The 27,054-nt window shown below is 44.8% G+C and overlaps 1 protein-coding gene across 1 annotated transcript; it reads left to right on the forward strand.

Annotated features, from left to right (window-relative positions):
• Nucleotides 1-11,272: 11,272 nt before the first annotated feature.
• Adora3 (adenosine A3 receptor) lies at nucleotides 11,273-26,236 on the forward strand. The gene is given in 9 exon segments (XM_076862448.1): nucleotides 11,273-11,625; nucleotides 13,601-14,203; nucleotides 18,947-18,990; nucleotides 20,395-20,469; nucleotides 21,907-22,009; nucleotides 22,011-22,249; nucleotides 23,393-23,459; nucleotides 24,186-24,286; nucleotides 26,166-26,236. Coding segments are annotated over 9 exon segments (1,656 nt in total).
• The last annotated feature ends 818 nt before the right edge of the window (nucleotides 26,237-27,054 follow it).

Below are 27,054 nucleotides of genomic sequence, written 5' to 3' on the forward strand. Positions count from 1 at the left end.
GTTTCCTAAGCAAAAATGAATAGTGGAGTGCGATGGTGGTCTCCTGTAATCCCCGTGACTCAGGAGGCTGAGGAAAGAGGGTCCCAAGTTCAAAGCCAGCCTGGACACACCCCCAGATCCTTAAAGAACCAAATTTTTTTTTGAGACAGCATCCTATCTCAGAGGTTAGGGCACCCTGGTTTCAATGCCTGGGACCAGAAAAAATTCTTTATACAAAGCTCTTTCACTAACTAGATGAACAAAACCAGACTAATTCGTTAGCAAAAGCAGCCTCCTTGACTAAATGATTCACTATCAAATGACAAATTGATAGCAGATGAAATCAGGGGTGAAATTATAAAGAAAATTTAGAAGTAAATGAGAATAGAGATACAACATATCAGAATCTCTAGGACACTATGTAGGTGATTCTAAGAGGAAAGTTCATAGCATTGAGCTCATACATTAAAAGAATAGGAAGATACAAAATAAATAATGTTGGATTATTTATTTAACATTATTTATTCCAAGGCCCTAGAAAAATAAGAACAAATCAATACCAAAAATCAATAGAAGAAAGAAAATAATTAAAATCAGAACCAAAATCAATGAAATTGAGATTAAAAAAATTCGAAAAATCAATGAAACAAAAAGTTGGTTCTTTGAAAGAATAAAGAAAATTGATAAGCCCTTAGCCAATCTAACCAAAAGAGAGAAAAATTCAAATTATTAAAATTCTATAATGAAAAGAGAAAATATTACCATAGACAATACTAAAATATAGAGGATAATCTGAAACTATTCTGAAAATTTATATTCCAATAAGCTAGAAAATCTTGAAGACATTGATAAATCTCTAGAGATATATTACCTACCCAAATTGTATAAGGATATAGAAAATTCAAACAGACCAATTTCAAGTAAGGAAATTGAAAAAGCCATTGAAAGCCTACCAACAAAGAAAACCCCAGGACCAGATGGATTCTCAGCTGAGTTCTACCAGACCTCTAAAGAAGAACTAACACCAATCCTCCTCAAATTATTCCATGAAATAGAAAAGCAGGGAACTCTTCTAAACACATTCTAGGAAGCAAGTACAACCATGAGACCAAAACCAGACAAAAACATATCAAAGATATTCAGACCATTATCTCTGATGAACATAGATGCAAAAATTCTTAATAAAATATTGGCATGTTGCATACAAAAAACATTAAAAAGATAGTGCACCATGATCAAGTGGGGTTCATCCCAGGGATGCAAGTTTGGTTCAACATACAGAAATCAATAAACAAAATTCATCCCCTAAATAGACTTAAAGACAAGAATGAACAAGAATCAGAAAATTATCTCAATGGATGCATAAAAAGCATTCGTCAAAATACAGCATCCATTCATGTTCAAAATTCTAGGAAAAATCAGGTTAGAAGGAACACATTTCGACATTGTGAAAGCTATATATGACAAAACCCAAGGCCAATATCATTCTAAATGGAAGAAAACTAAAAACATTCCCTCTAAAAACAGGAATAAGAAAGGGATGCTCACTTTTACCACATCTGTTTTTACCACATCTATTCACTAGTCCTTGAAACTCTCACCAGAGCAATTGGACAGAAGAAAAAAATTAGAGGGATATGAATAGGAAAAGAAGAGCTCAAACTATCTCTGTTAGTTTGAGCTAAACTCAAACTCTAAATAGGGTCATGACCTATATTTAGAAGACGCAAAAAACTCTACCAGAAATCATCTGGACCTCAGAAATGAATTCTGCAAATTAACAGAATACAAGATTAACACCCAGAAACCAACTGTATTCCTATACTCCAACGATCAATCGGCTGAAAGAGAAATTAGGAAAACCATCCCATTCACAATAGTTTCAACAAACAAAAAAGACAGCAACCACCCACAAAACCTTGGGAATCAATCTAACAAAAGAGGTGAAGGACTTTTACAATGAAAACTACAGAACACTACAGAGAGAAATTGAAGATCTTAGAAGATGGAAATGACTCCTATGTTCTTGGATAGGCAGAATTAATATTGTCAAAATGGCCATCCTACCAAAAGCACCGTACAGATTCAGTGCAATTCCTATCAAAATTCCAATGAGGTTCTTCATAGAAATAGAAAAAGCAGGCATGAAATTCATTTGGAAAAATAAGAGGCCCAGAATACTCGAAGCAATCCTTAGTGAGAAAAAAGCAAAGTAGGAGGCATCCCAATCCCAGATCTTAAAATTATACTGCAGAGCAATAGTAACAAAAAACGACGTGGTATGGGCACCAAAATAGGCACATCAACCAACAGAATAGAAGACACAGAGACAAACCCGTGTAAATACAAATGCCTCATACTAGAGAAAGGCACCAAAAACATACATTGGAGAAAAGATAGCTTCTTCAACAAATGGTGCTGGGAAAACTGAAAGTCAATATGTGGTAGAATAAAATTTAACCCCTATCACCCTGCACAAAAGTCAAAACTGATCAAAGATCTGGAAATTAGACCAGAAACCCTTCGCATACTAGAAGAAAATGTAGGCCCAACACTACACCATATTGGCTTAGGAACTGACTTCCTTCACAAGACTCCTAAAGTGTAAAATCAATAATCAACAAATGGGACAGCATCAAACTAAAAAGCTTCTTCATGTCAAAGGAAACAAGAGCATGAAGAGAGAGCCCACAGAATGGGTGAAAATCTTTGCTACCTGCACCTCAATAGGGTCTTGATTTCCAGGATATATAAAAAGAACAAAAACAAAAACAAATAATTCAATTAATACATGGGCAAAGGAACTGAACAGACACTTCTCAAAAGAAGAAATACAAATGAAATCAACAAATATATGAAGAAATATTCAACATCTCTAGCAATTAGAGAAATGCAAATTAAAACTACACTGAGATTTCATCTCACTCCAGTCAGAATATCAATTATTAAGAATACAAGTTAACAAATGTTGGCGAGGAGGTGGGGAAAAAGATACACTCATATATTGCTGGTGGGACTACAAATTGGTGCAACTACTCTGGAAAGCAGAATAGAGATTCTGCAAAACACTGGGAATAGAATCACCATTTGACCCAGTTATCCCACTCCTCAGTATAGGTCCAAAGGACTTAGAATCAGTCTACAACAATGGCACAGTCACATCAATGTTTATCGCAGCACAATTCACAATAGCTAAGCTATGGAGCCAACCCAGGTGCCCTTCAACAGGTGAGTGGATAAAGAAAATGCATATACACATGATGGAATATTACTCAACCACGAAAAGGAATGACTTTATGATATTTGCCAGTAAATGTACGGATCTGGTGACTATCATGCTAAGGGAAATAAGCCAGTCCCAACAAACCAAAGGCCGAGTGTTTTCACTGATATGTGGAAGCTAACCCACAATAAGAGGGGGTGATTGAATAGAAATTTAGTAGTTTAGACTTAAGGGGAATGAAGGGAAAGGAGGAGAAGAGGAAAAGGAAAGATAGTAGAAGGAATATGACATAGTTTATATATATATATAAATTCAACACAGTTAATCCCACCGTCATGTATATCCATAAGAATGGGGTGCTAATGAGAATAAGATATATAGTTCATGCTGGAATAATTATATCAAAATGGATTCTATTGTCATGTATAACTAAAGAGAACCAATTTTTAAAAAAGCAGCCTCTCAGCTTCTTTACTGGGAAATGAAATTTATCAATTTATGTTACATGCATGTATAAATCTTTAACAATGAAGTCCACTATTGTGAACAATCGTAATGCACCATAAAAAAATAAACAAAAAAGCAACCTCTTTTAAGCACTCAACTCCACTGAGGAAAGTGTCCTATCAAACTTTATTTTATTTTATTGAACTGCGGATTGAACCCAGGAGCACTCTACCACTGAGCTACATCCCAAGCCCTTTTTATTTATTTTTTATTTTAAGGCAGAGTCTTGCTAAGTTGCTGAAACTGGCCTTGAGCTTGTGGTTCTCCTGCCTCAGACCCCCAAGTTGTTGGGGTTACAGGTGTGTGCCCCCGTGCCTGGCTTCCCACGAAGCATACAAATAGACTTAGCAACATGGTATCTTCGATTATGAGGAAGTGCTGAGACCTATTTTCTAGGGACAGTTTTCTCTATTAACCTTTAATAAAAAGCAGGGGGAGTAAGGTCATGCAGGAAGGCATGGTCAGGATGCCACAGTCCGGTCCTGGACTGGATGCAGGAGTATTGAGCGGAGAACATGGAGTCACAGAGGCTGGCTGCCCTCCACTGGTTGGTACAACAGTCTTAGCTGAGCTTTGGCAGCAGCTGGAAAGCAGACAATCGACACAAAATGTGCTGCCTTCAGTAGCTGGCCCAACCTGTGAATCAAGTCTTCCTGGTTAGGACAGTTGAGTTTCTGCCCCAAACGGCATAATCAATACTAGACTGTCCTTCTATGGTTTATTGGAAAGAGCCAGGGTTTGAAGCCAAGAGGGACTTGGATCTAGGCCTCAGGTCTCCCACCTGATTCCTTTGTTGCCCAGAATAAGCCATTCAACTCTCTCTTTGTTTGCTCATCTGTGGAATGGATGTCCTCCTACTTACTTGCAGGGCTCCTGTAGGATTGTGATATGTGTAAAACACCCAGCAAGGTGCCTGGTACACGCTAACTGGCATCCTGTCAATGGCAGCTCTGAGGATTATAACAACAGAAGGTCCCTGTGGAGTGGGAGGGGAGGACGCATGCTATTAAAGGAGGGGAGGTTACTTGTCTATTACTATGGCAGGAGGGCTTGCATCAATTCATTAAGGAGTTGTTAGGTCGAAAGTTTAAAAAGGCCCCGGGGAGAGGCAGGACATGCCCTTGCTATAAATACTTAGGATCGGCAGTTGTTCCATTCAGAGTTCTTTCCTGCACCTGCTGGTGTTTAATCGTCTGGGGAATGACATTGGGATCCATGGCAGACCATTCGAAATCACAGGATGAGGCTCTGTCACTGTGGGTAACACCTGACTGGGCTGGAGGAGACCGAGTGTGGGTGATTAGGAGCCTGGCCTGGGAGGGGAGACCCCAGGGGGCTGGTGAAGAGACCCAAAGGGCATTGAGAGAAATCACGGGCTCAGAAGAAAGCGCTCCAGATAGGCTGGGAAAATGACCAGTGGGCCTGTGCCCAACGAAGGAAAAAGATAGGTTGGAGACTGGTGGATGCCAAAGGAGGGACAATGAGGTACATGTGGCAGGTTCCTGATAATTCCAGTAAGACCTCCTAATGGCAAGCCCCTCCCAGATTGCCTCCATCTTCACCTTAAGTCAGGATGCCAGGGCCTGGGCTCCCATCCTGGTGCTGCTGCTTATCAGCTGTGCAATCCCGAACCGATCACTCAGCCCCTGCCTCAGTTTCCCCCTCTGAGATGTGATTTCTACTACCTGCACTATGGAGTTTTGATAATGAGATGGAGGGTGTGAAGGGCTTTGCATATTATAAACCAAAACACCAATACTGGTTTGTTGTTGTTGTTTTGATGCCGAGGATTGAATTCAGGGGCACTTAACCACTGAGGCATGTCCCCAGCCCTATTTTGTATTTTATTTAGAGAACAGGATCTCACTGAGTTGCTCAGGGCCTCGCTAAGTTTCTGAGGCTGGCTTTGAACTTGCCATCCTCCTGCCTCAGCCTCCAGAGCCGCTGGGATTAACAGGCGTGCAACCACGGCGTTCGGCCCAATACTGTTTTGGGGTTTGAAAGGCAAAGCAGCTTCTCAACCTTCTTGAGTCATAAAGGATTGCACTTGGTACCGTCCTGGATCATTCAGTGGGACTGGAGTGCATGTAGGCAGTGGCCTCCGTGTCTCCCTTGGTTCTCACTTCTCAAAGGTCTGCAGCCTCTGAGGTCATTGGCTGTGTTTCAAGTTCTTGGCAGTGGAAAGGTGCTGCCATCTGGTGGCCGCTGCTGAGTACAGCACGTCAGAAAGGACGCTTTTCAGATGCTTGAAGCTGATACTACTGCTTAAGACTCAAGGTAGTGCAAAGACTTCCTTTTTTTTTTTTTTTTTTTTTTTTTAGTGCCTAGAACCTGAACAACTTTAGGATTAGCTGAACCCTCTTCTAGATCCTCCAGTTGGAGTAGGAGACCTTAGGATACGCTCCATGTGGATGGGTGGATGGCGGGTGGGGGCTGGGCACCCATTGCAGGTCCCCTTCTCTGCTCAGGGTTTCTCCTAATTTGGGGCTAAGGACCCTTGGCCTGGCTTCCCAGGCTTCACCTCTCCTTATGCCAGCACTAAGCTCTACTTACGGCCTTGCAAGTCACAGCTCCTTGGTCACAGCTGGAGTGGCTGGAAAGACTAGGCCGGAGTAAGAAGACCCTGGTGGCTCCAGATCAGCCTCTAGAGAAGCTTGGCAGAGAGGCAGAGAAGGGAACGTGGTGAGGAGCGGGCACGGCGGGCGAGCTACCTTCGGGCGTGACTCTGAGCCCTGGTTCTTTGGAAGCCTCTGCTGTTGGCCAGCAAACCTAAAGCTGTGTAAAAATATGAGGTTTTGGGGAAGTGGTGATGGAGCCAAGGGGAAGCGAGCCGGCTGATTTTGTGCAGTGCAGTCAGCAAAAGAGCCCTGGGGAGCAGCTGCCACCTCCGCCTTGCCACCCGACATCCTGTCTCGACAGTTCTGGGGCTCCAAGTCCTCCCCTCGAGTTTCTTCAAACACTGTTCTTTGCTGTTTTGGGAGGTGAGCTAAAGTTTTCTAGGTTTTTCTGGGAAGCTGCAAAAGATCCAATGAATTGTCTCTCCGGTCAGCTCTTCAGGATGTTAAGCAGAACCCCAGGGGCAAAGTTGGAGCTTCGCCTAGGTGTATCAGGCCCTAGGAGGCTCCAGGCCAGAGTGTGGGACTGGTGAGGCCTTTCCCTGCAATTCAGGGCCTATGATTCCTCCCAGATTCTTACTGCTGCAGTGTAAATTTTTTTTTTTAACATTTTAAATTTAAAAAAAAATTAAAACATGTAGGAAAGGAATTAAGCTCATGAATATTCACAATATTGACTGACTTTGGCGCCCCCACATGGTCTGATATGAGGTTGTTAGGATACCCAGGGTGTCCTGAGAGCAACCCCAGCAGCTCAGGGTTGTTTTCACCGGTTCGTGTGCTTTGGGTGTATTGCAATTCAGTGCACCTTCTTAAATGGAAATGCCTGGTTTTAACTTAACAAATCCTCTCCACACTGGCAAATTTTAAAAGATTCTCCCAAATAGAGGAGACACTAAAATGCAAGTTGAAATGAACATTTTCAGAGCTGTCAATTCTCTGAGTTCAAGTAGAAGCTATTTGCAAACCCTGGAGTTGAATTCTTCCAGTAGAGCTAAAAACTGGCATGGCTTTTAGGTGGGGAAATCTCCTGGATCACACTTCACTTATACTCTATTGCTCTATAAAAAAAAAAAAATTATTGTTTTGCCCTCTTATCCCATAAATGGTTTTCTTTCTGGCCCAGAGCTCCCCTTGAGGCCCAGCCTCACCAGCAGCTTGATTGTGCAATCGTCTCTGGTTCTGCCATCTCTTTTTAACTCTGAGCAGTTGCCAAACATCTTACGCTTTTGTTTTGTGCCCATAATTGTCGGGGTCACTCTCTTTTCCAGATCTGAGGATATTGATCTGATATTGATAATAGAGCAACATCAAAACCAGGGGCTCCTTGTACTTCTGAAAGCTCCTTCCTATGTTTGTTCGTGTGTTCCCCCACTTCGGAAAGGCTATCATTCAGAACCTGGGCTCTGAAGCCACCAGCTTGGGTTTGAATGCCAGCTTTGCCACTTCCTTAGCTGTGCTCCTGGGACAAGTGATTTAACCCTTCTGAGCCTCCCTCTTGTTCGGCAGTAATGACAATGTCTTTTCCACCAGAGAACATTGAATGAGACTGTGAATTAGAAAATGTTTAATATGGTGCCTGGCTTCACAGAGAGGACTTGACAGGTCCTAGCTGTTCTATGATTTTCATTATAACCCACTGCCAGTTTATGCTACCTGCTTCACTGAGGTGCTTTCTCCTGTTGAATCATCAAAAATGTATCGAGCACCTTCTCTCTGCCAGGCATCATGATAGGGGCTGGAAATGCAGGGCGGAAAAGCCATGGTCTCAGCTCTCCAGGAACTTGTAGGCTAACAAGTGAGGTCAGCCTAACTCAGCCCAGAGGTGACCCTGGGAAGAGGCACATGGGGCAGTTTCCTTCCAGGCCTGTTTATTTTCTAGGCGGACTCCAGGGGACCGGCCCTCTGGCCAGGCCAAGAGAGGGTGTGTACAGGGGAGAAGAAGTGAAAGAGAATGACCCAGCCACAGGTTCCCTGGTGTGGTGGAGTGTATGGTTTCTAGGGGAGAAGCAGGTGACAGGAGCCTGCAGAGACTGGGAGACCCCCATTGTGGAAGGGCTTCTACTGAAAGCTGTTCTATACCCAAGGCACGTGGACTTGAATGGCAAAATGGAGGCAATATGGAGATAAAGTGGCTTTTAATTTGGGGACTGGCGATCGGTGGGAGCGGTTTCAGCAGTATCATTCTGGTCACCTCAGGACCAAGGCCAAATAAGGGAGAGAAGATGCAGTGAAGTTAACTTAACCAAGCCTGGGGGTGGGCTGTGAGCGCAGGTGGAGGAACAGGTAAACGAAGCAACCGGTGCCCTGGTTCCTGTCTGTTCTCCCCCCCAGCTAGCCTTTCCGTTTTTAATCTACAGTGAACAAGACACTCAGGGCCCATTCATAGGCTGAAATGGAAAGTGACTGGTAGAACCTTGACCCTCACCCCTCAAATTACCCCCGGGTCTCTTCAGAAAACACCAAGGAAGGCCCTGCCTCATTCCCAGAAAAGCCCCTGAGGTAGGTGCACAGGCGTTGGGGCAGAATTCCCAGGTGGGAAGAAGTGGCTAGGTTGGTGGCCCCAAGTATGTCTCCTGCCCTTCCTCTTCCAGTGGGTTATTCTCTCCTGGATGACTAGTCTTGGACACAGTCCCCTTCCCTGGCTTCCCTACCCCAGCAGAGATGGGCCGGTTCCAAAAGAACCTCCCCAGGTAATGAAGGAGAACAAAAGGGGAAAGAGTGTGAAAGCACAGACTGACCAGGTTTCCAGATCCATGTACCCTAACCATGACAATGCCAGTCCACCAGTCCACTTCCAAGGACTGAGCAGTTGCTCGTGCGCTGTTCCTGACCTTGACCACCTTTGCCCCACTCCACCTTCTTCACCATGACTACACACCAGCCATCAGTTTTTCTTCTTGCTAGATGTAGGAGTTGCCCATTGCATAAGCAACACCCCTTCGCCAGCAAAGTCTCTGCTCCCGCCTTGCCACCAGGCCGGGGTCCATCCATACTCAGCCTCCCAGGTTGGACTGTGCTGAGGCAGCTCCCTTCAGGAAACCCCCCATTACCTGTACAGTCACCAACAACCAAGCAACAACCACTCATCCCTACATAGGAAGATCTTTGTCTCTTATAAGGTTATTTGGTACCACTGGATAGCTGGGGGAGAGGGGGTGTTAGGAAATTGCTTGTTTTTTTTTTTTTTTTTTAACTGTGATTGACCAAGATTCAGACTACTTTATGGTAAGAAAGGCTTTTATCATGCAACAGGGTAGAAATTTCTTTCAGTAACTTCCTCTTCTGACGCAGAGATAAAGAAAGCAGTTGAGGTAGAATCATGAATGAGAGACCACATGGGAGGCTCGTGAATTTTTGCAAGGCCTCCCTCAGTACAGGGGTGTGGTGGGCACAGCAAACATTGGAAATATGGCTGGAGAGGACTTCCCATGAATATCTGAGGAGTTTGTTCAAGGAGAAATGACACATCTGGGATGGGTGAGCACGAGATGGGTCAGCTGGGACCAACTTGAGACATTGAAGGAGGATCAGTGGATTGTGCAGAAGAGCTGAAGAAGAGGAACCTGACAGGCTTCTCTCAAGTGCCTCATTGAAAAACGTTGACTGGAAAACATATATAGGTGCCTAAGGTGAAAATTACGAACTCTTCATCCCACTTCTGTGAGCTTAGGTCCAAGAGTTCCCTCTTGCTGTCTCTCTAACGTGCCTGGTTGAAATGACTTCTGTGGGGCAGCCTTGAAAAGTACCTAGACCAAATGACAATTGCATCCAAGCATTTGGTTTCCAGAAGCTGGGGACCAGGTGATCAGCTTCAGAGAAAGGGGGTTTGGTTCCTGGATAGAAGCCTGTTCCTATTTGGGCTTGGGGAGCAAGAGTGGCAAGATTCGCCAGGTGATCGTGTACACACCTTACCTTTCCTCTCTTTTCTGCACAACTGGTCATCCTCTTGTCTGGCTGTTCCTCAAATAGGTCTGACACAGGCCAGTGCAAGTAAGAAGACATCTGAGACTTTTCTGGGGGTGTAAGCTGCAAAGGAGAGATGGAGGCTCTTCAGTGAAGCTCCTTGGACACGCTGAGCTTTTGCTCTCCTGAGCGGGGATTCTTTGCTGGTCCCTCTGACAAAGGATCCTTGATGCAAAGGCTGGGTACCAGCTGTGCTCAGCAACGAGTCTACCCATGCAGCTGAGATCTCGGTGCTTGCTAGTATGCACCAAGAAGGAATAAGTTCTGGCTAAGGTTAGGGGGCTGTTACCAAAATCTAATTCTTATTCCTCTGCTTCCCCTGTGTGTGTGTCTTTATCACGGGATCTTTCTGCGAGGAAAGCGGAAAGCAAGGGTATCTTGTAGTCAGTGTTTCCAGCTCCTCCTCCACCCACCCACTCTCATCCAGTGCCTGAATGAATGGATTCTGAAATGTAATCTCATCTTGAGCCTCTTCTGTGCTACTCACGCCACCTTCTACTGTTCAATCCATCTTTTTGCTTAGAGTCCCTGGCTCTGTACTTCCTCTTGGCCTATCTCACTTCCTGAAACACCCTGACCAGGGTTGCTTATCTTGATGGGGCTTGAAAAGCCCAGGGGGAGGGGGTGGCGGCAGAAGAAGGCACAGGCCTTGAGTGTGTCCTGTCTCAGGAACTAAGAACAGCAACACTTTCGGATTCAGTACACAATGAACTGTCCTCCGGGTTTCTGGGAGATCAGGGATGTGTGGCCCACAAAGGAGCTTGGAACCGGTCATCCTGTGACGGGTTCTGTCTAAGGAGAGGGTCTCCAAGAGATTGCCCCACCGCGGAAGAGAAGCAGTGAGTGAGTTTTGAGTTTCAGACTTGCTGCCTGTGGACTTCCAGGAAGATGTCTGGCAAGAGCTAGGTTCACTAGCTGTGAATCCTGCTAGATACGAGTCCTGCTGGCCCACGGGTCACCTGGGAGGTTCCCCTGGGAGAGGATGATGTCTGACAACAGCACTACCCTGCCATGGGTCACGATTCCTTACATCGCCTTGGAGGTTTTTATCGGACTCTCGGCCATGGTGGGCAATATACTGGTCATCTGGGTGGTCAAGCTGAACCCCAGTCTGAGGACCACCACCTTTTTTTTCATTGTCTCCCTAGCCCTGGCTGACATTGCAGTTGGGGTGCTGGTCATACCTTTGGCCATTGTCATCAGCCTGGACATCCCAATGCACTTCTACAGCTGTCTTTTCATGTCCTGCGTGCTGCTGATCTTCACCCATGCCTCTATCATGTCCTTGCTGGCCATTGCTGTGGACCGATACCTGCGGGTCAAGCTCACTGTCAGGTAACCTGCTTGAAGAGGGATGGGATGCTGCAGGGGTCTGGGTTCAAATCTCTGACCTTGCCACCTGACCTTGGGCATGGTATTTAACTTTCTCAATTTCTGTTTCCTCATCTTGCTCAAGGGGCTACAAAGTTCAGATTGCAGGCTTCTCCAGTGAAAATGAATTCAAATTAGCCTTTGACGTTGATAGAAGACAACAAATGTCTTCCCACTATATGGTGAGAGTTTGTGGGAGTTCAGCAATGATGAGCTCAGACTCATTATTGAGAAACAGGAATGTTTTCAGAGGAATGCTCTAAGCCCTTCTCCACTGACCCTGGGTGTGTGTTCAGTTCCCAGAGGAGCTAAAAATAAAAAAGTTTGGTGCATCTTTAATAGAAAATGCTGTTGAGTTTTAGAAATGAGAAAAACCTACAGCAAAGATGTTTTAGGAGAAATTGGAATAATTGGAGTAAGAGGAAGACAAACAGAAGATTGTGTTGCTTTGCAAATGTAGGCTAGTATTTTAACTTTGCTTCCTATTCTATGCCTGCCACGATGTTGAGAAAGGGGTTCTTAGAATGTATATTTTCTTTTTCTTCTTCTTGGGAGGTACAAGAGCTTTCCCCCTCCAAACAAAGTTCTTCTTTGTACAAAGAACATGTGACTACGTGAGGAGAACACACTGCTAAGTGGAGAAACTGAATTCCCCACGTGTCCTAATTGCATTGGTCTTGGGGAGAGAGCCTGGTGAGGGAGCTTGCAAAGCTTTGGAAGTAAACAAGTCTGGGTTCAAATCTCTGACCTTGCAATCTGACCTTGGGCATGTTATTTAACTTTCTCAATTTCCGTTTCCTCGTCTGTGTCATAAGATGATGCTCTGATTAAGATGCTCTGAGCCAGACTCATCTCCTTTCAATTGCAAGTCCACCATTTCCAGCTTGCTTAGGTTACTTGTCTGTGATTCCTTTTATTTTTTTCACCTATAAAATGGGAATAATAATTGCACCTTCCTCATCAGATTCAATGTGGTAACACATGCAAAGTCCTTAGAAAATTCCTGTTCCATAGACTGTGCTCAATAAATGGTAGCTACAATTACTATTCTTTTCACCATTGCCATCCATGAAATGGAGATTATCATAAACATATCTCCAGTTGGTTGTGTTAATTGAAGTCTACTGAGTAGATAGCACTTAACAATATTAGTGTACCTCTTGCAGTCTGTGTAGATTGCTGCCAAGAGGGACATTTCAAGGGGGAAATGGGGACTCCCTGGATGAGTCTGGTAAGGGCTCTAAAGCACTTTGACATGACCATGGTGACTATTCTATGCCTGCCACAATGTTGAGAAAGGGGTTCGTAGAATTTATATTTTCTTTTTCTTCTTTTTGGGAGGTACGAGAGCTCCCCCCCGCCAAAAGAAGTTCTCCTTTGTGCAAAGAACATGTGACTATGTGAGGAGAATAGACTGCTAAGTGGAGACATTGAATTCCCCACGTGTCCTAATTGCCTTGTCTGTGATTCTTCTCTCTTCTCTTGGGAGAGAGCCTGGTATGGAAGTCTCTACAGATAGACATACAGGGGCAGATTCCGGGAGAGGGAAGGGAGGGAGAGGCGTAGTGTAATTTATGAGCCTCTGCACAATAGCCAGGTAGGTGGATCCCTGGAGACTTCAATACATCTTACACGCTAGGCATTGAAGAATTCCTGAGCTGCAAATGGAGCCGTGACTGGAGTGTGCAAACCCCCGACTCTAGACAGCATATCCCTGACCCATTCTAAACTGTTGTTCTTTAGAGAAGTCCCGCTGAATTGTTCTCTAATCAGGGTCTGCTCGTCTTGTCTTAGAATCACCATAGACTATCAGAGCTCTCCTCTTTTAACAGAAGATTGGGGAATCGAGAGGGTGTGTGCTGGGTCCCCCCCACCCCACCTCCTCCACTGTCTCCATAATTCCTGCTGTGAATTCACTGGTTCTTTTCCATTCGAACAGATACAGGAGGGTCACCACTCAAAGAAGAATATGGCTGGCTCTGGGTCTTTGCTGGCTGGTGTCCTTCCTGGTGGGATTGACCCCCATGCTTGGCTGGAATGGGAAGCAAACCTCAAGGTACCCCCAGAATGACACCTTGCTTCCATGCTGTTTCCGTTCTGTCATGAGCATGGAGTACATGGTCTTCTTCAGCTTCTTCACCTGGATCTTCATCCCTCTGATCATCATGTGCACCATCTATATGGACATCTTCTATGTCATCCGGAACAAACTCAATCAGAGCTTTTCTGGCTCCAACGAGACAAGTTTGTATTATGGACGGGAGTTCAAGACAGCCAGGTCCCTGTTTCTGGTTCTCTTCTGGTTCGCTCTGTGCTGGCTGCCTTTGTCCTTCATCAACTGTATTTTGTACTTTAACATTGAGGTGCCAGAGTATGTGATGCTCCTGAGCATCCTGCTGTCCCATGCAAACTCCATGATGAACCCTATCATCTATGCTTGCAAAATAAGGAAGTTCAAGGAAACCTACCTTTTGATCCTCAAAACCTGTAGAGTCTGCCAGTCCTCTGATCCCACCAACCCAGGCACTGAGCAGATTTCTGGGTAGTTGTCCAGGAAAGATGCCTCGGTCTCATTGACCTTTGGATTCAGCATCAACACTGGGGGACTATGCTTCTAACCAGGCACCCTTGATTCTTTCACTAGGTCGGGAGCCCAGTGAAGGCAAGTTACCTGCAATGATACCATCACTACTACCCTCTTCTTCCACTCCATTATTTTTTTTCCTTGTTCGTCTCTAATTCAATTTCCTGGAGGCCCGACTTGAGGGATAGTGTATTAATGACTGTGTTCCTCCTTCCCAAACAGAAGGAGTCATGGAACTGGAAGGGTGTCTGCTTGACTTACTGACAGGAGGTTCTACCTGGGATGGGCACCTATGTGATGGCGTCTGAGTTCTAGAAGAGAACCTGCTCTCAGAAGATTCCCAGGAGAGGGTGGGAACAGGAGGAGTGAATTGAGCTGAAGGGGGTCATTCACTGCTGAATTCACCTGGAGATGTATTTGTGTAAATAAAAGATGATCACTAACTGTTGTATGGCTCTTTGCTGGTCAGTTGGGGCTTGAAGACCCAGCCGGCTGCTTGGGCCGTTCAGCCTGCTGGTTACCTGGAGCTAGATGACATGCTCACCAATCTTATCTGATTCCTGGGCTGATCAGAGCACTTGCCAACTTTATAAACTATTCACCTATTGTTCGAGAAAGAGCCCTGATCATTTCCCCTAGCGTTTCATTCTAAGAGGAGTAATGGGTGTAGGGCAAAAAGAGACAACCAACAGTTTATTCATTGAATACTTTCTCTGCATCAAGCATTCCGTGTGCACAGTCTCCTTTGGTCCCAACAATCTGTGAGGTAGGTACTGCAACTATTTTTTTTATCTCCCTTTCACAGAAAAAACAGACTGATGCAACAGAGAAGTTAAGTAACTTGCCTGTGATTCACATGATTAACAAGTAGTGGATTTAAGCTCAGGCCCGCCCTAGGGGAAAAATCCAAGCTTCCTGCCATCTATTCTCAGACACGAAGGAAGCGCTGATAACTTCAAATCCAAACTCTCAAGCTCACCTTATGTACAATTAACAGATGGATGGGTTCAAGCTACAGTGTATATATATATATATATATATATATATATATATATATATATATATGACAATTGGTGGAGGTTTTGCCTTAGCTACTTTTGCTGATCTTTAATTAATCAGGATATTGACAGGACAGGTGTCACTCATTATTGTTCCCACATTGAGTGTGGCTCCAGGCATTCAAGGAGCCTCCAGCCATCTCTGGTTTGGCCTCCAAATCTGCAGCTGTGTGTGGATGCTCACTCCAGGTGTATTAACTTGACAAGTGCAGCAGGATGAAGGTTCCAATTAAACCAAGAGCATAAGGCTATCTTAGCCATTCCTGGAAATATTTCCTAAACCTAATCTTGGGCCAGAGCCTGGTAACCAAATTTATCTTGTTAACATTGCCATTTTAGCAAAGGGTCCTTATTTCTCTTTCTTTCAGGCCAGGAAGTATCAAGTTTGAACTTTACCCCTTTCTTAATTTTTGGTTTTAGTTAATGAACATCCCCAGATAGAGGTCCTGAGTTTATAAACTCTACCCTGTTGGAGAATGAAGGGGAAGTGCTGTCGAGCTCTGTTTCCTGGTAATCTTCACACTATGACTCTTAATTTGCTCTCTAACCCAATTGCTATAGCAACATGTAGCCCCTGCCCGCCCTTTATTTTTTAGAAACTTGATTTAAAGTCACTACTTCCCTCAAGTCAGAGCACCTAACTGTCCTGGTCGTTTGATATCATGGGACGAGCCTTAGTTCCTGGGTTTCAGAACTGCTTTTTTGGTTTTTAATACCTTTATTAATTTTTTTATGAGGTGCTGAGAATCGAACCCAGGGCCTCACAGATGCGAGGCAAGCGCTCTACCACTGAGCCCCAGCCCCAGCCCCAGCCCCAGCCCTCAAAACTGCCTTTATTTTTTTCTCTCCCTTCCCCTTTTCTACCCTGCTTTTCTCCCCCCACCCCTGATTACCACAACAGCTTGCATTTTTTTGCCAAATAGGAATCTCTTGAAATAAGGTGTTCCACTAACTAGCACAGAGGAAGGCCTTAGAAAGAAAATATCCTTTTTAGAGTAAACTCAAAAAGATGAACCAAAAATCATTGGTGAGGAGGTTGGTTAGACATAGGGAGAGCCACCCTGGTTTCGGGTTTAGAGATTAGTGTCACGGGAGTCTCCTGTGGGTCCTTGTGTAGCCAGATAGTAAAGGGTAGCTGTGGGCTTCTATTCTAAGAGAGTCGGTTAAAGGACCATCCAGATAAAACGGAGATTTGCTTCCATCTTCTCCATAGGAAGCATCTAGAACGAAAGTGAACGTTGAGTAACTGGGTTTGCTTACCTTTTAAAATTATTATTTTATTGAGTCGAGTGTGAAAATAAACAAAGACCCGCTTAGTGAGAAGAAGCAAAGTCTATGTATTCTGAGCTTGCTGTAGCAAAGAAGCTGACCACCATCGCTAGCCTTTGGAAAATGCTCACAGGCAGGCAGAGGAGTGGGAAGGCCAAAGGATAAAGATAAACACTAAAATTTTAATGAGCTTATCTGAGCATTCATCTGGACAGCACAAGACAGCAAGTAGTTGAGGACAACCCTGAGAGAGGTCAGGGTGGGGGGACTTTTAGAAGGCATTTGCGGAAGCAAGACACATATATTTGTACATTATTTGTATAACTGATCAAGTGAATTTTGATTTGATGTATTTATCAAAGTCCCACATTAGAGGCCAGTTGGGTGGTTTCTGATTAAAATTAAGTGCTGTTTTATGGTTTTACACTGAGTTGGTTTCAACTTGACTATGGAGAAACTCAAAGTGCTAAAGCCACTGAAGTCCAGGTAACTTTTTTTAACAGAGGGAAAAAAGGAAAGACTTCAACTGTGTCCCGATTGGAAAGTGTTAGGATGGGAAACTTGTAGGCTAACTGAAGTGGAGGCATTTTGTATGATTGGTTGAGGGTGCATATCTGGTTGGTCCTAAGATGGAAGTTGGGACAAAAATTGGGGAATGGCGGGGCGTAGTGGGGCATGCCTGTAGTCTCAGCAGCTCGGGAGGCAGAGGCAGGAGGATTGTGAGTTCAAAGCCAGTCTCGGCAACTTAGTGAGGCCCTCAGAAAGCTGGTGAGACCCTGTCTCTAAATAAAATACAAAAAGGGCTGGGGATGTGGCTCGGTGGTTAAGTGCCCCTAGATTCAATCCCTAGTACAAAAAAAAAAAAAAAAAAAAAAAAAAGGGATGACATCACTTATTAATTAACTCCTAGCAATTTGGGGGGATTGTTATAGGATTTATTTTTGGCTTCCTAAATTGTCACTAGAGATAATAATCTGATTTCCTTTAAGCCTAATTTAGCACAGGCTGGTTTATTGTGTATTATAGATAAGCTGTTGGCTTCTTGAGCGGGTTGCTGGAGGTTATGAGTCAGATTTCTGTTTTTATATGGTCTCGCCATTGTCTGTATTCAGTTTCTTACAACTAAATGCACATTTTCTACAGAAACTCTGCCTTTAGATACTAGAGCTGAGTGGAAGGAATAAGAAAGTCTGGGCCACATCTTGCCCCAGTCACTCAGATGACACAGTATGTAAAGTCTTTTAGTAAACTCTAAAGTGCTCTACAACTTTATGTATTGCTGCAATTGGGAAAGCAAGTATACTATAATGGAAAGAGGAATTTTTCTTTTTTCTTTTTACTTGCTCCCCTTACCCTCCCCAGATGTAGCATCAGATCCCAGTGGCTTTACTGGGTGTGTGAACTTGGGCCAGCTCCTTAAGTTTCTGAACCTCCGTTTTCCTCATTTGACACTCAAGTCAAAGTGTTTTCGTTTTTTACTTTTTAATATACAAACTTGAGTAACTACAATAATGAGTCTCAAATATCCGTTATCCTGCTTTAAAAGTGATCAATTTATGGTCAACCTGGTCTCATTTGTGGCCACACCCACTTGCCTTACTCCATTGTCCTGACATGAAATGATTTCATCTGTAAACATTTTGTTTTTTTGTATTTATTAAAGATGTTTTACAGTTCTTACTCAGCGTATTCTTAGTTCCCATTTGCCTTCTTATTGACACATCTAAATAGAATAAAAATTAATTCTACCCTGCAGGTAGAGCAGTGGAACTTACAACAACAAGCTATACCCAGCAGGCTAGGACACACGTTGGTCATTCTCTGTAACTCTAGCCCTTTCATTTGCTTTGCATGTGACATTTTCACATCTTGGGCATTTTGCTGTTACCTATCTGCAGATAATCTGTTCCTCTTTCTGCCAGCATTTTCTTTGGTTTCATAGTAACATTTCTGAGCAATATTGAGCAATAGAGCCTTGACAGAAGAAAGAACTGCTTTTAAAAAATAGGACTATGTGGGGCTGGGGATATAGCTCAGTTGGTAGAGGGCTTGCTTTGCATGCACAAGGCTGTGGGTTCAATCCCCAGCACCACACACACATACACACACACACACAAAAAGTAGGACTACAATATTTCTACTAATTATCCACTGCAGCATGAGGGATTATCCCCCAATTTAAAGATTTATGACAAGTATATCTTGTGCTGTCCTGTCCATGAGTCAGGAATTCAAGGGATATTTTGGTTGGATGGTTCATGCTCATGGTCTCTCATGAAGTTACTGGGTCTACAGTCATCTGAAGGCTTGATTGTGGCTGAAGGATCTGTTTACAAGTGGCTCTCACATGCTTGGCAAATTGGCTTCTCTATAGCCTGTTTGGTCCTCAGGACATGGTGGTTGACTTCCCCAAGAGGGGTCAGCATAAGAGACTAAGGTAGAAGTTGCAAACCTCTTACGATATAGCATCTAAAGTGTACACCATAATGTCTGCCATATTTTGTTGCTCACACAGACCAGCCTGTATAATCAATTTCAGAGTGACCATACATGGGCATGTACACCAGGAGCCATCTTGAAGGCTGGCTATTATAATACCATGATCACATCTGAAACAAAATTAATAATTATTTCTTAATATTTCTTATCCGTATCAACTACCCAGCCACTGTCCAAATGTCCTGAATTATTTTCTAACAGGATACAAATAAGTATTTGTCCCTATGTCTCTTTAATCCAGTTTAATCTACGGGTTCTCTTTCTCTTCCTTCCACCCCCCAACCCCCCATGCAATTTGTTTGTCAAACTCATAGAGGTTTTTGTAGGAGTAAATGAATTAATGTAGGCAAAACACCTACCATGATACAAACTTACTGCAGGCCCAGATGCTGAGTTCCTGTGTGTTAGAGAAAGACTCTCCTTTCTTGAGGGAAGACATTATTGCATGATCTAGAAAACCATCCACATCCGGCCCTTGGTGGGAGGGCTAGCTCTGGAGTGTGATAAGTAGCAACCAGCTTCAAGAAATGAAGGTGGTTCAAGGAGTCAAACTTAAAACGAGTGGTCAGAGGATGAGTCCCATTAGGAATCAGAGGAAGCTGCTGCCGTTGCTGCTGCTTCATGGACAGACCTCCCTGATTTGTCCCGGCTCTATCTAGGAAAGCTCTCAAGAATCCTGGAGACTGCTGCCCTGGCTGCTGACACCAAAATACTCACCCCTCTGCCTGCTCCCATGTTGCAGATTCAGACACAACTGCTCCTGAGAGCTGGCATGCTCCACTCCTAACCACATTCCCCAGGTCAGCTGGCAGCATTCCCTTGGGAGTTAGGAATTTTGCTGGGATTTCCCTTCCATGTGGATAGGCATTTGGTCTGAGGAATGGTGAAGGGTCAAAAGCAGTGACCTCTGATATACCCAGAGCATTAGCAAGACAGGGTGTGGTTGCAACCTAATGTGTGCCAGCTGTGACGTGTGTGTCTGTGTCCTTCTGAGTGTCAGCAAAGTCCCATGTGCCAGAGTGGGTTCATCCAGGAGGGGTGTCTCCATTGCTATTTTTGGCTCTGCTGGGAAGCCCAGAATATTCTTAGTTGCCCCATGAATCATAAGTTTGTGTTGGTAAATGTCATCCCTCTGATGAGGTACCATCGTTCAGTGGACAGTTGGGCTAGCTATACACACCAGGACTGCTTGCAATAACCTGCGGTTCCCACTTTTCACTGATCTCTCCAAAGAGGGATAAACTCTTAAGCTCAAACACACCTGTTTTTCCTTGAACAGATCCAGAAATTCCTGAGGTCCCTGGGTTCTTCCTGTCATTCCAGTCAAAGGCCCTGTGGTTCCAGTTGAAGGTCCAGTCATGGGGCTCTTCATCCTGCTCTCCTTGGCTCTTCTTTCAGGTAAGACGAGAGGAAGGAACATCTCTGCCCTCCAGGCTGTGACCTTCCTGGAGACCTTGCATTTTCTTCTCTCTTCCTGTTTGGAGTCCCTGCTTATTAGCTGGAGCCACCTAAATGAGTGGGGAAATAAAAGGTCAAAACAGGTCTTGTCTCTCTTAATTCTCGAGCCTACCTCGGATAAGAGGATTGTGGGGAGCTTGTAACCTTTGGTTAAAATGAGGGTTCTGTTTTTTTCTCTTTTAGTTTATCCAAATTCCCCTTCCCTTCCTTTTTTTCCCTTCAAAAATATCTGTGCAGATATGTGTCCACACTACTTTTTCCTTCTGCCTATGCCTGACACCAAAGATGGGACTCAGAGCATGGGGTGTACCCTGCTGTGTCACCCCTCAGCAGTGTCACCTTTGGAGTTGCTGCATTGGTCTCTGGGTCAATGTCAGTGTGACCCCCCCACACTCCCATCCAGAGGATCATGTGATCTTCTCTGTGGGTTTTTTTAGGAGAACAAATGACATCTAGGATGTGAGCATGCTTTGCAGGTTGGTGACACCCCAAGCCTAGCACACAGTCGATGGAGGGCTGAGAGGGATGAGCTCTTCTGTGCCATCTCTTTTCTTTGCTGGACCTGTTGTGCATGAGTTCCTCAGTAGGCAATATCCTGACGTGATGAGGTGCCCATGGCCAGTCTTGCATGGAGAAGATAGTAAACTCCTGGCTCAGAACCTGAGCTCCTCTGTCTTCAGCTCTGTGCTGCCAGTAGAAGCCTCCACAATTTTCACTTTCTATTTGAGGCTGCCAAGGTAGGGTTGGGTAGCTAGGGACAGAGAAGTGTGCTGACAGTGAACCTCCAGCTCTTCCAGGCTCCCCACCAGGCAATGGCAAGAGGCTTCTAGTGCCCTGTCTCTTAGACCAGGAATAGAGACTTCTCTGGAGTTGCCATGTTGGTTTTCTAGGGCGACCATAACAGAATGCCACAGTCTATAGCTTAAACAACAGAAATGTATTTCCTCACAGTTATGGAGTCCAAGACCAAGATGCCTGCAGATATGGTTTCATTCTGATGCCTTTCTCCTTGGCTCATTGTAGGCTATCCTCTTGCTGTGACCCCAGATGGTCATCCCTTTTTCCATATCTTAATCTCTTGTTCACTTACTAAGGATTAATCCATATTGGATTAAGGACAACCTCCAGTGATCCTACTTTAACTTGATTACCTCTTTTAAAGACCTCTGTCCAAAGATATTCTATAACCAATTTTTGCAGGACACAGCTCAGCCCATAACAGCTGTCTACCGAAAACAGGCAATAAAAACCAGCCTCCAATTCTTTAATTATCTTTCAGGTGGACGGGTAGGGAGAAACTGCAGCATGCTTAGAAAAATAACTGTGTGTGTGTGTATGTGTGTGTGTGTGTGTGTGTGTGTGTGTGTGTCTTCACAGATGCCATGGTCATGGACAAAAAAGTGAAGGAAAGCTTCGTGCTAGGCACAGCTTCTGCCAGCTGCAATTATGACGCCCACTATAAGCATCATACCAAATACTGTGTCCTATTTCCGGGATTACTGCCACATCATTGCTTTGACCCCCAACAGCACGAACCGTGTGGCCCTGAAGGACACAGGAAGCCAACTCATCATCACTGTGTCCTGCCTGACCAAGGAAGACACGGGCTGGTACTGGTGTGGCATCCAGCGAGACTTTGCCAGGGATGACATGGATTTTACAAAGCTGATTGTGACTGACAGCAGAGGAGGCCAGGCCAACGAGTTTTGGTCTGGAAAAGGTAGAGGCTGTCAGGGGTTTTACTTGGGTAACCCAGGGGGCTGTGCATTTGTCGGTGTGGTAAAAACTCAGAAGATGGGAGTACCAACTCAGGCTCTCCCCTGGTTCTCTGGGGGTGACCTGGTCTCTCCCTCCAAGGTATGGGAGTCATGCATGGTGCTGGGATTAATTGGGAGTCTGGGGAAAGCGAGTGTGTCTGGTCCCTGGGGCCACTGTCCACTGTTGGAACATCCCTTCCCTTGTGGCAATCCGGTTGATAGGTCTTGGAAGAGGCTAGTTGGGGGCAGATGCTCACTCATGAACTCCTTCTGCTGAATCCTGGAAACCTCTTTCTGCACCTGAAAGCCTTTGTCTTTCGGGAGGGGGCTTCTTATTGTTTTCAGTTCTAGAAGTAAAGACTTTATCACAATCTGGAGCACAAGGACAGTAGGAGAACAGACCAGAGGACTTAAGGGATCCCCACCCTACCCATCCCTGGGCTGGAAAGAGATCCTTGTTTACACTTGACCTGCTGGTGCTTGACCTAGCCAGGGTCACATGGAATATGTGGTGTCATTCACAGCCACTGTCTTCCTGCTTTGTGTGCTTCTGCTTTTATTTCACTGTAGAGCATGTCCTGAGTTTGAAGCTCCGGATGAGAGAAGTCCATCTAAGTGTGTTCCTCAGCTTAGATAAACACGCCCCTTCCAGATCTTGTCCTTCTGACAACCACAGGGTGGGACTTCTCCCGCTGAGTTCTTTGTGGTTGTTAGAAGCATGTAACAGTTACATCACCTACTGATCTGTTCCTTAAGCCGGGGATCGGCCTTCTGGTTGTTCCCACCTTTGGGAGTGGCCCTCAGCCTGGGTCTGTCACTGCGGGCTATCTGTAGTCCACATGGGGCCTTCATACAAACCTGGAAAAGGTGCTTCAGGAGCATGGGGTCCAGTGACCACGGCCTGGATTCCACTCCCGACCTGGCCCCTCAGTCTTGTTCCCTGTGCAGGGCACATTTATACAACTGTGCTTGGTGCCTATGCTTTGCTGGAAGTCAGTAGGTGCTCGCTCTCTGGAGATTGTGAATGGCAGGTAGAGCTGCCGCTGGAAGGCGGAGGAAGGACCTGGGTATGGGCCTCACTTACTCAGTCATCCTTTGTGATTCAGACTCACCAGGCAACAAGAACAGAAGCTGCAGGGCTTCCAGAATCATCCACAAGGCAGACCGCTCCAGGTGAGTCTTAGAAGACAGATCAATAGGACTATTTGATTTCTTAAAAAAAGAATAAATTAATTACAAAAAAACCCAGAGCTCTTGCCCAACATGCACAAGGTCATAGGTTCAATCTCTAGTACCTCAAAAGAAAAAATATATATATATAAATAGTTTAGGACTCTTGTTTGGAAGCAGCAAAAATTGCCTTCAGCTACTTTAATTTAACCCGGGAGGTGGGGGGACATTTATTTTAAGGACTGAGCAGTGTCTCAAATGCTGGGGCTGGGATGAAGCCACCTCTGAAATTGCCAGGTGTATCTGCAGACTTCATCTCCCCTTGTAATCGGCTACTCCTGTATGTTTTTTGCTTCTTTTTCTCTCTGTACTGATCTTTGATATTTCCTTTATTCTTCCTCCTCCTTCTTCTGCCACAAATTAAGGCATCTTGATTTATCCCTCTCGGTTCATGAGACTGGCCAGTTTGAGACTTCCTCTTCCTATTCCCAGTTCCCAGTTGATTTCTGAGGAAGGGGCTCACTGGCCCAGCCTGATCAGATGTCCACTAGGTCTATGCATGTGTGGTCCATGGGAGACAGGGTCATTCTAAAGCAACACAGTTCCCAGGAGCTACTATGGCTGGGTTGGGAGCGGCGGTTGCAGATCTCAGAAAAGGGCGAAACGGAGTAGAAAACCAAAATGGTGGTTCCTTCCAAGGGACATGAAATTGGCTCTAATTCCTTCCAGGATGTCCATCCTTATCATTTGCGTACTGCTTACCAGTTTGGGGATCATCTTTATAATTAGTCATTTGTCCAAGAGAAGGAGAAGTCAAAGGAATCGAAGGGGTAAGTAGCCTTTGGCAGTGGGGATAAGGAAGACAGGAATTAAAGCCCATGAAAGAGGTCAAGCAACAGTTTTCAACGAATCAATGTGGTTCCCCTCTTATTGCCTGTGCTGGAGGAAATATCTGTGTCACAGTGACAAAGATATCATGAGAGGGGGCAGAGGAGCCTTCTTAGCTGGAGGTGTGTGTAGACAGGGCGGAGGGAAGCCCTGAGACCATGCATGCCCTTCTTATCTGGAGGGTCACCTGCTTCCCCAGCACACCAGCTTTTGGTGGCAGCCTTACTCCTTGGTTGAAACATTTTGTTTACCTGGAGTTTCTGGAGCTAAGGCTCTTCCTGTCAAAGGAAGGAGTTTCTGAGACCCCGGGTAAGCGGGCACAGAGAGGTCTCCTCGAGAAGGGGTCGGGGGAAGAGGACAGTCTCTGGGGTCTTAACCCTAGTCTTGAGGCAAGGAAGTTGCCCTTTAGCTTTGTGACTCCTGTTTTCTTGGGTGGCTACAGGTAAAGGCCTTGGTAGAGGCCCCAAGAACAGCCAAGCTTCTCCTGTGAATCCCACGTCCTTGGTAAGTTCCATTCTTGATTCTTCTGCTCTGGGTGCTGTGCCCCCACAGCGACCTGATCTTCAGGTCTCCCCACATCCTAAATAGAGAAGAGACTGCGTGATTTGTTCATCTTTCCCTTTGGGGAAGCATCAGAAACACCAGTGCTGGTCTTAACTGTCTGGAAGATCCTCTAGCCACCATGGGGTGATTCTGCTAAGCTCTGAAGTGCACACAAAGCAAAAAATAACAGATGCAAGTGCCTCTGGCTTTTTAATTTTTTTTTTCTTTTTTTCTTTTTATGCTCAGACACATGTTAGGCAATGAAGACTGTAGACATAATTACAAAATAGACCCCAACCTCCTCTGGGTACGAGTGTAAAAGGAACATTTCAAGCAAAGAGGGGAAAAAACAAAACATAACGCGAGACACAGGGTGACCCACGAGTCTGCGGCCTGGAGAAGCTGAAATCTCAAGCCAAGGCTGTAAGGACTTGTGCTCTCCCTGGGGTTTTCTGACCTGTGACCAGAGCAGGAGGCCTGAGAAAGCAAAGTGGTAGCTCCCATGGCATTTCTGGCTGTTAGTCCTCCAGGACTCTGGGATCTGTGGAGGGTGGGGGACATGGGCAAAACAACCAGCGACCACTCCCTCTGCGACACAATCATGATCTATGTTTTTGCAAAACCAACTTCATTGTCACTTCTTTAAGGCATGACCTTGGGCAGCTCTTTATGTTTTTGAACCTGTTTTCTTCTCTGTAAATTGGAACCCCCATTCCCATACTACCTAGGATTTTCCCTTCATTTCTTCATTCATTCATTCATTCATTCATTCAATAAGAACCATGCTGGATGCTGGATATAATGGTGAGCAAAATAAATAGCATCAGCCTACATGGAGTGGTATAAAATGCAAGGGAGACAAACCACCACCGAAACATACAACTATAAGGTTGTCACTTGGAGTAAGGGGAAACACAGGGTGCTATGAAAGGTGACAGTGGAAGCCAGTACTATATGTTTAGCAAGGAGTTGAGCAAGCTGTTGCTGTCAAGGTCTGCTTCCTCCCACTAGGGCAATTAAATGTGGTAACCTGAAGAACCCAGTTGCATTCACATCATCTAAGCTTGGGGGAGGCCAACACAAGCCCCAGGGGCCAAGCTTCCACATTGACTGACCAGTGAGTTTTGCAGTAATGACATCAGATTTCAGCCCTGCAAACCAACTTTGGTCTTAGTCCCCAGGAAGCTCCCATAGAGAGTTTGCAATTTTTGCTGCAGAAGCATTCAGGTAGGCAATAGATCTCAACTGAATTTTCCTTTTTCTATTCCCCCAACAAAGTAGGCAACTCTTGGAAGCTCCTCCTATATGTCCTGACTCCAAAGGAAATGGCTCATGCTGAACAGATGTGACTGAAGATTTCTTTTATTTAGTTCATAAATAAAGTGATGATGCTACAATAGTATCACCATGACAACTGGCCCACATCTCGGGGACTGATTCTGATCTCTCAGGCTTTCTGAAGGACTTTCTCAACTCGCCAGCAAATCATTTGTGATGAGTTAACAACGGTGACAGTCAAAAGAGCTGTAGTAGATCACACTGAGCAGGGCTACAATCAAACAACATCTCCAGACGTTAGTTCTCCTGCATCTGGGTCAGGGGGTCAGAAAGTCGTTTTTTATTTGTTATCCAATAAATTTCTGATCCATGTTTAATGAACTCCAGGGTATGACTAATTCCTCCTAGGGTATTGCTGGAAAAAGTATTTCTTGAAAACTTCCTTAAAATGTGTTATATTCCAGCCGGGCACTGTGGCATATGCCTATGATCCCAGTGACTTGGGAAGTGAAGGCAGGTAGATTCCAAATTCAAAGCCAGCCTTAGCAACTTAGCAAGGCGCCAAGCAATGTAGGGAGATCCTGTCTCAAAAAAAAAAAAAAAAAGAAAAAATGGCTGGGGATGTGTCCCAGTGGTTAAACACCCCTGGGTTCAATCCATGATATATATATATATATATTTCTGAATCGGTATTAAATGCTGTCCTACCCCACCAAGGGGAGATAGATTAAATCAGTGGATCTCAGATTCTCTTGATGAAAAGATTGTTGGCCATTAATCATAATCTTTACGGGAAACTGCTGTCAGAGTGAAGGGATGCTGCTTCTGATCAAGGAGGAACCAAGAGGCGGTAAGTGACATATCCATTCAAATCAGAAAACATGAATCA

The sequence above is a fragment of the Callospermophilus lateralis genome, chromosome 7 (genome assembly GCF_048772815.1).
Source record: "Callospermophilus lateralis isolate mCalLat2 chromosome 7, mCalLat2.hap1, whole genome shotgun sequence".
NCBI lineage: Eukaryota > Metazoa > Chordata > Mammalia > Rodentia > Sciuridae > Callospermophilus > Callospermophilus lateralis.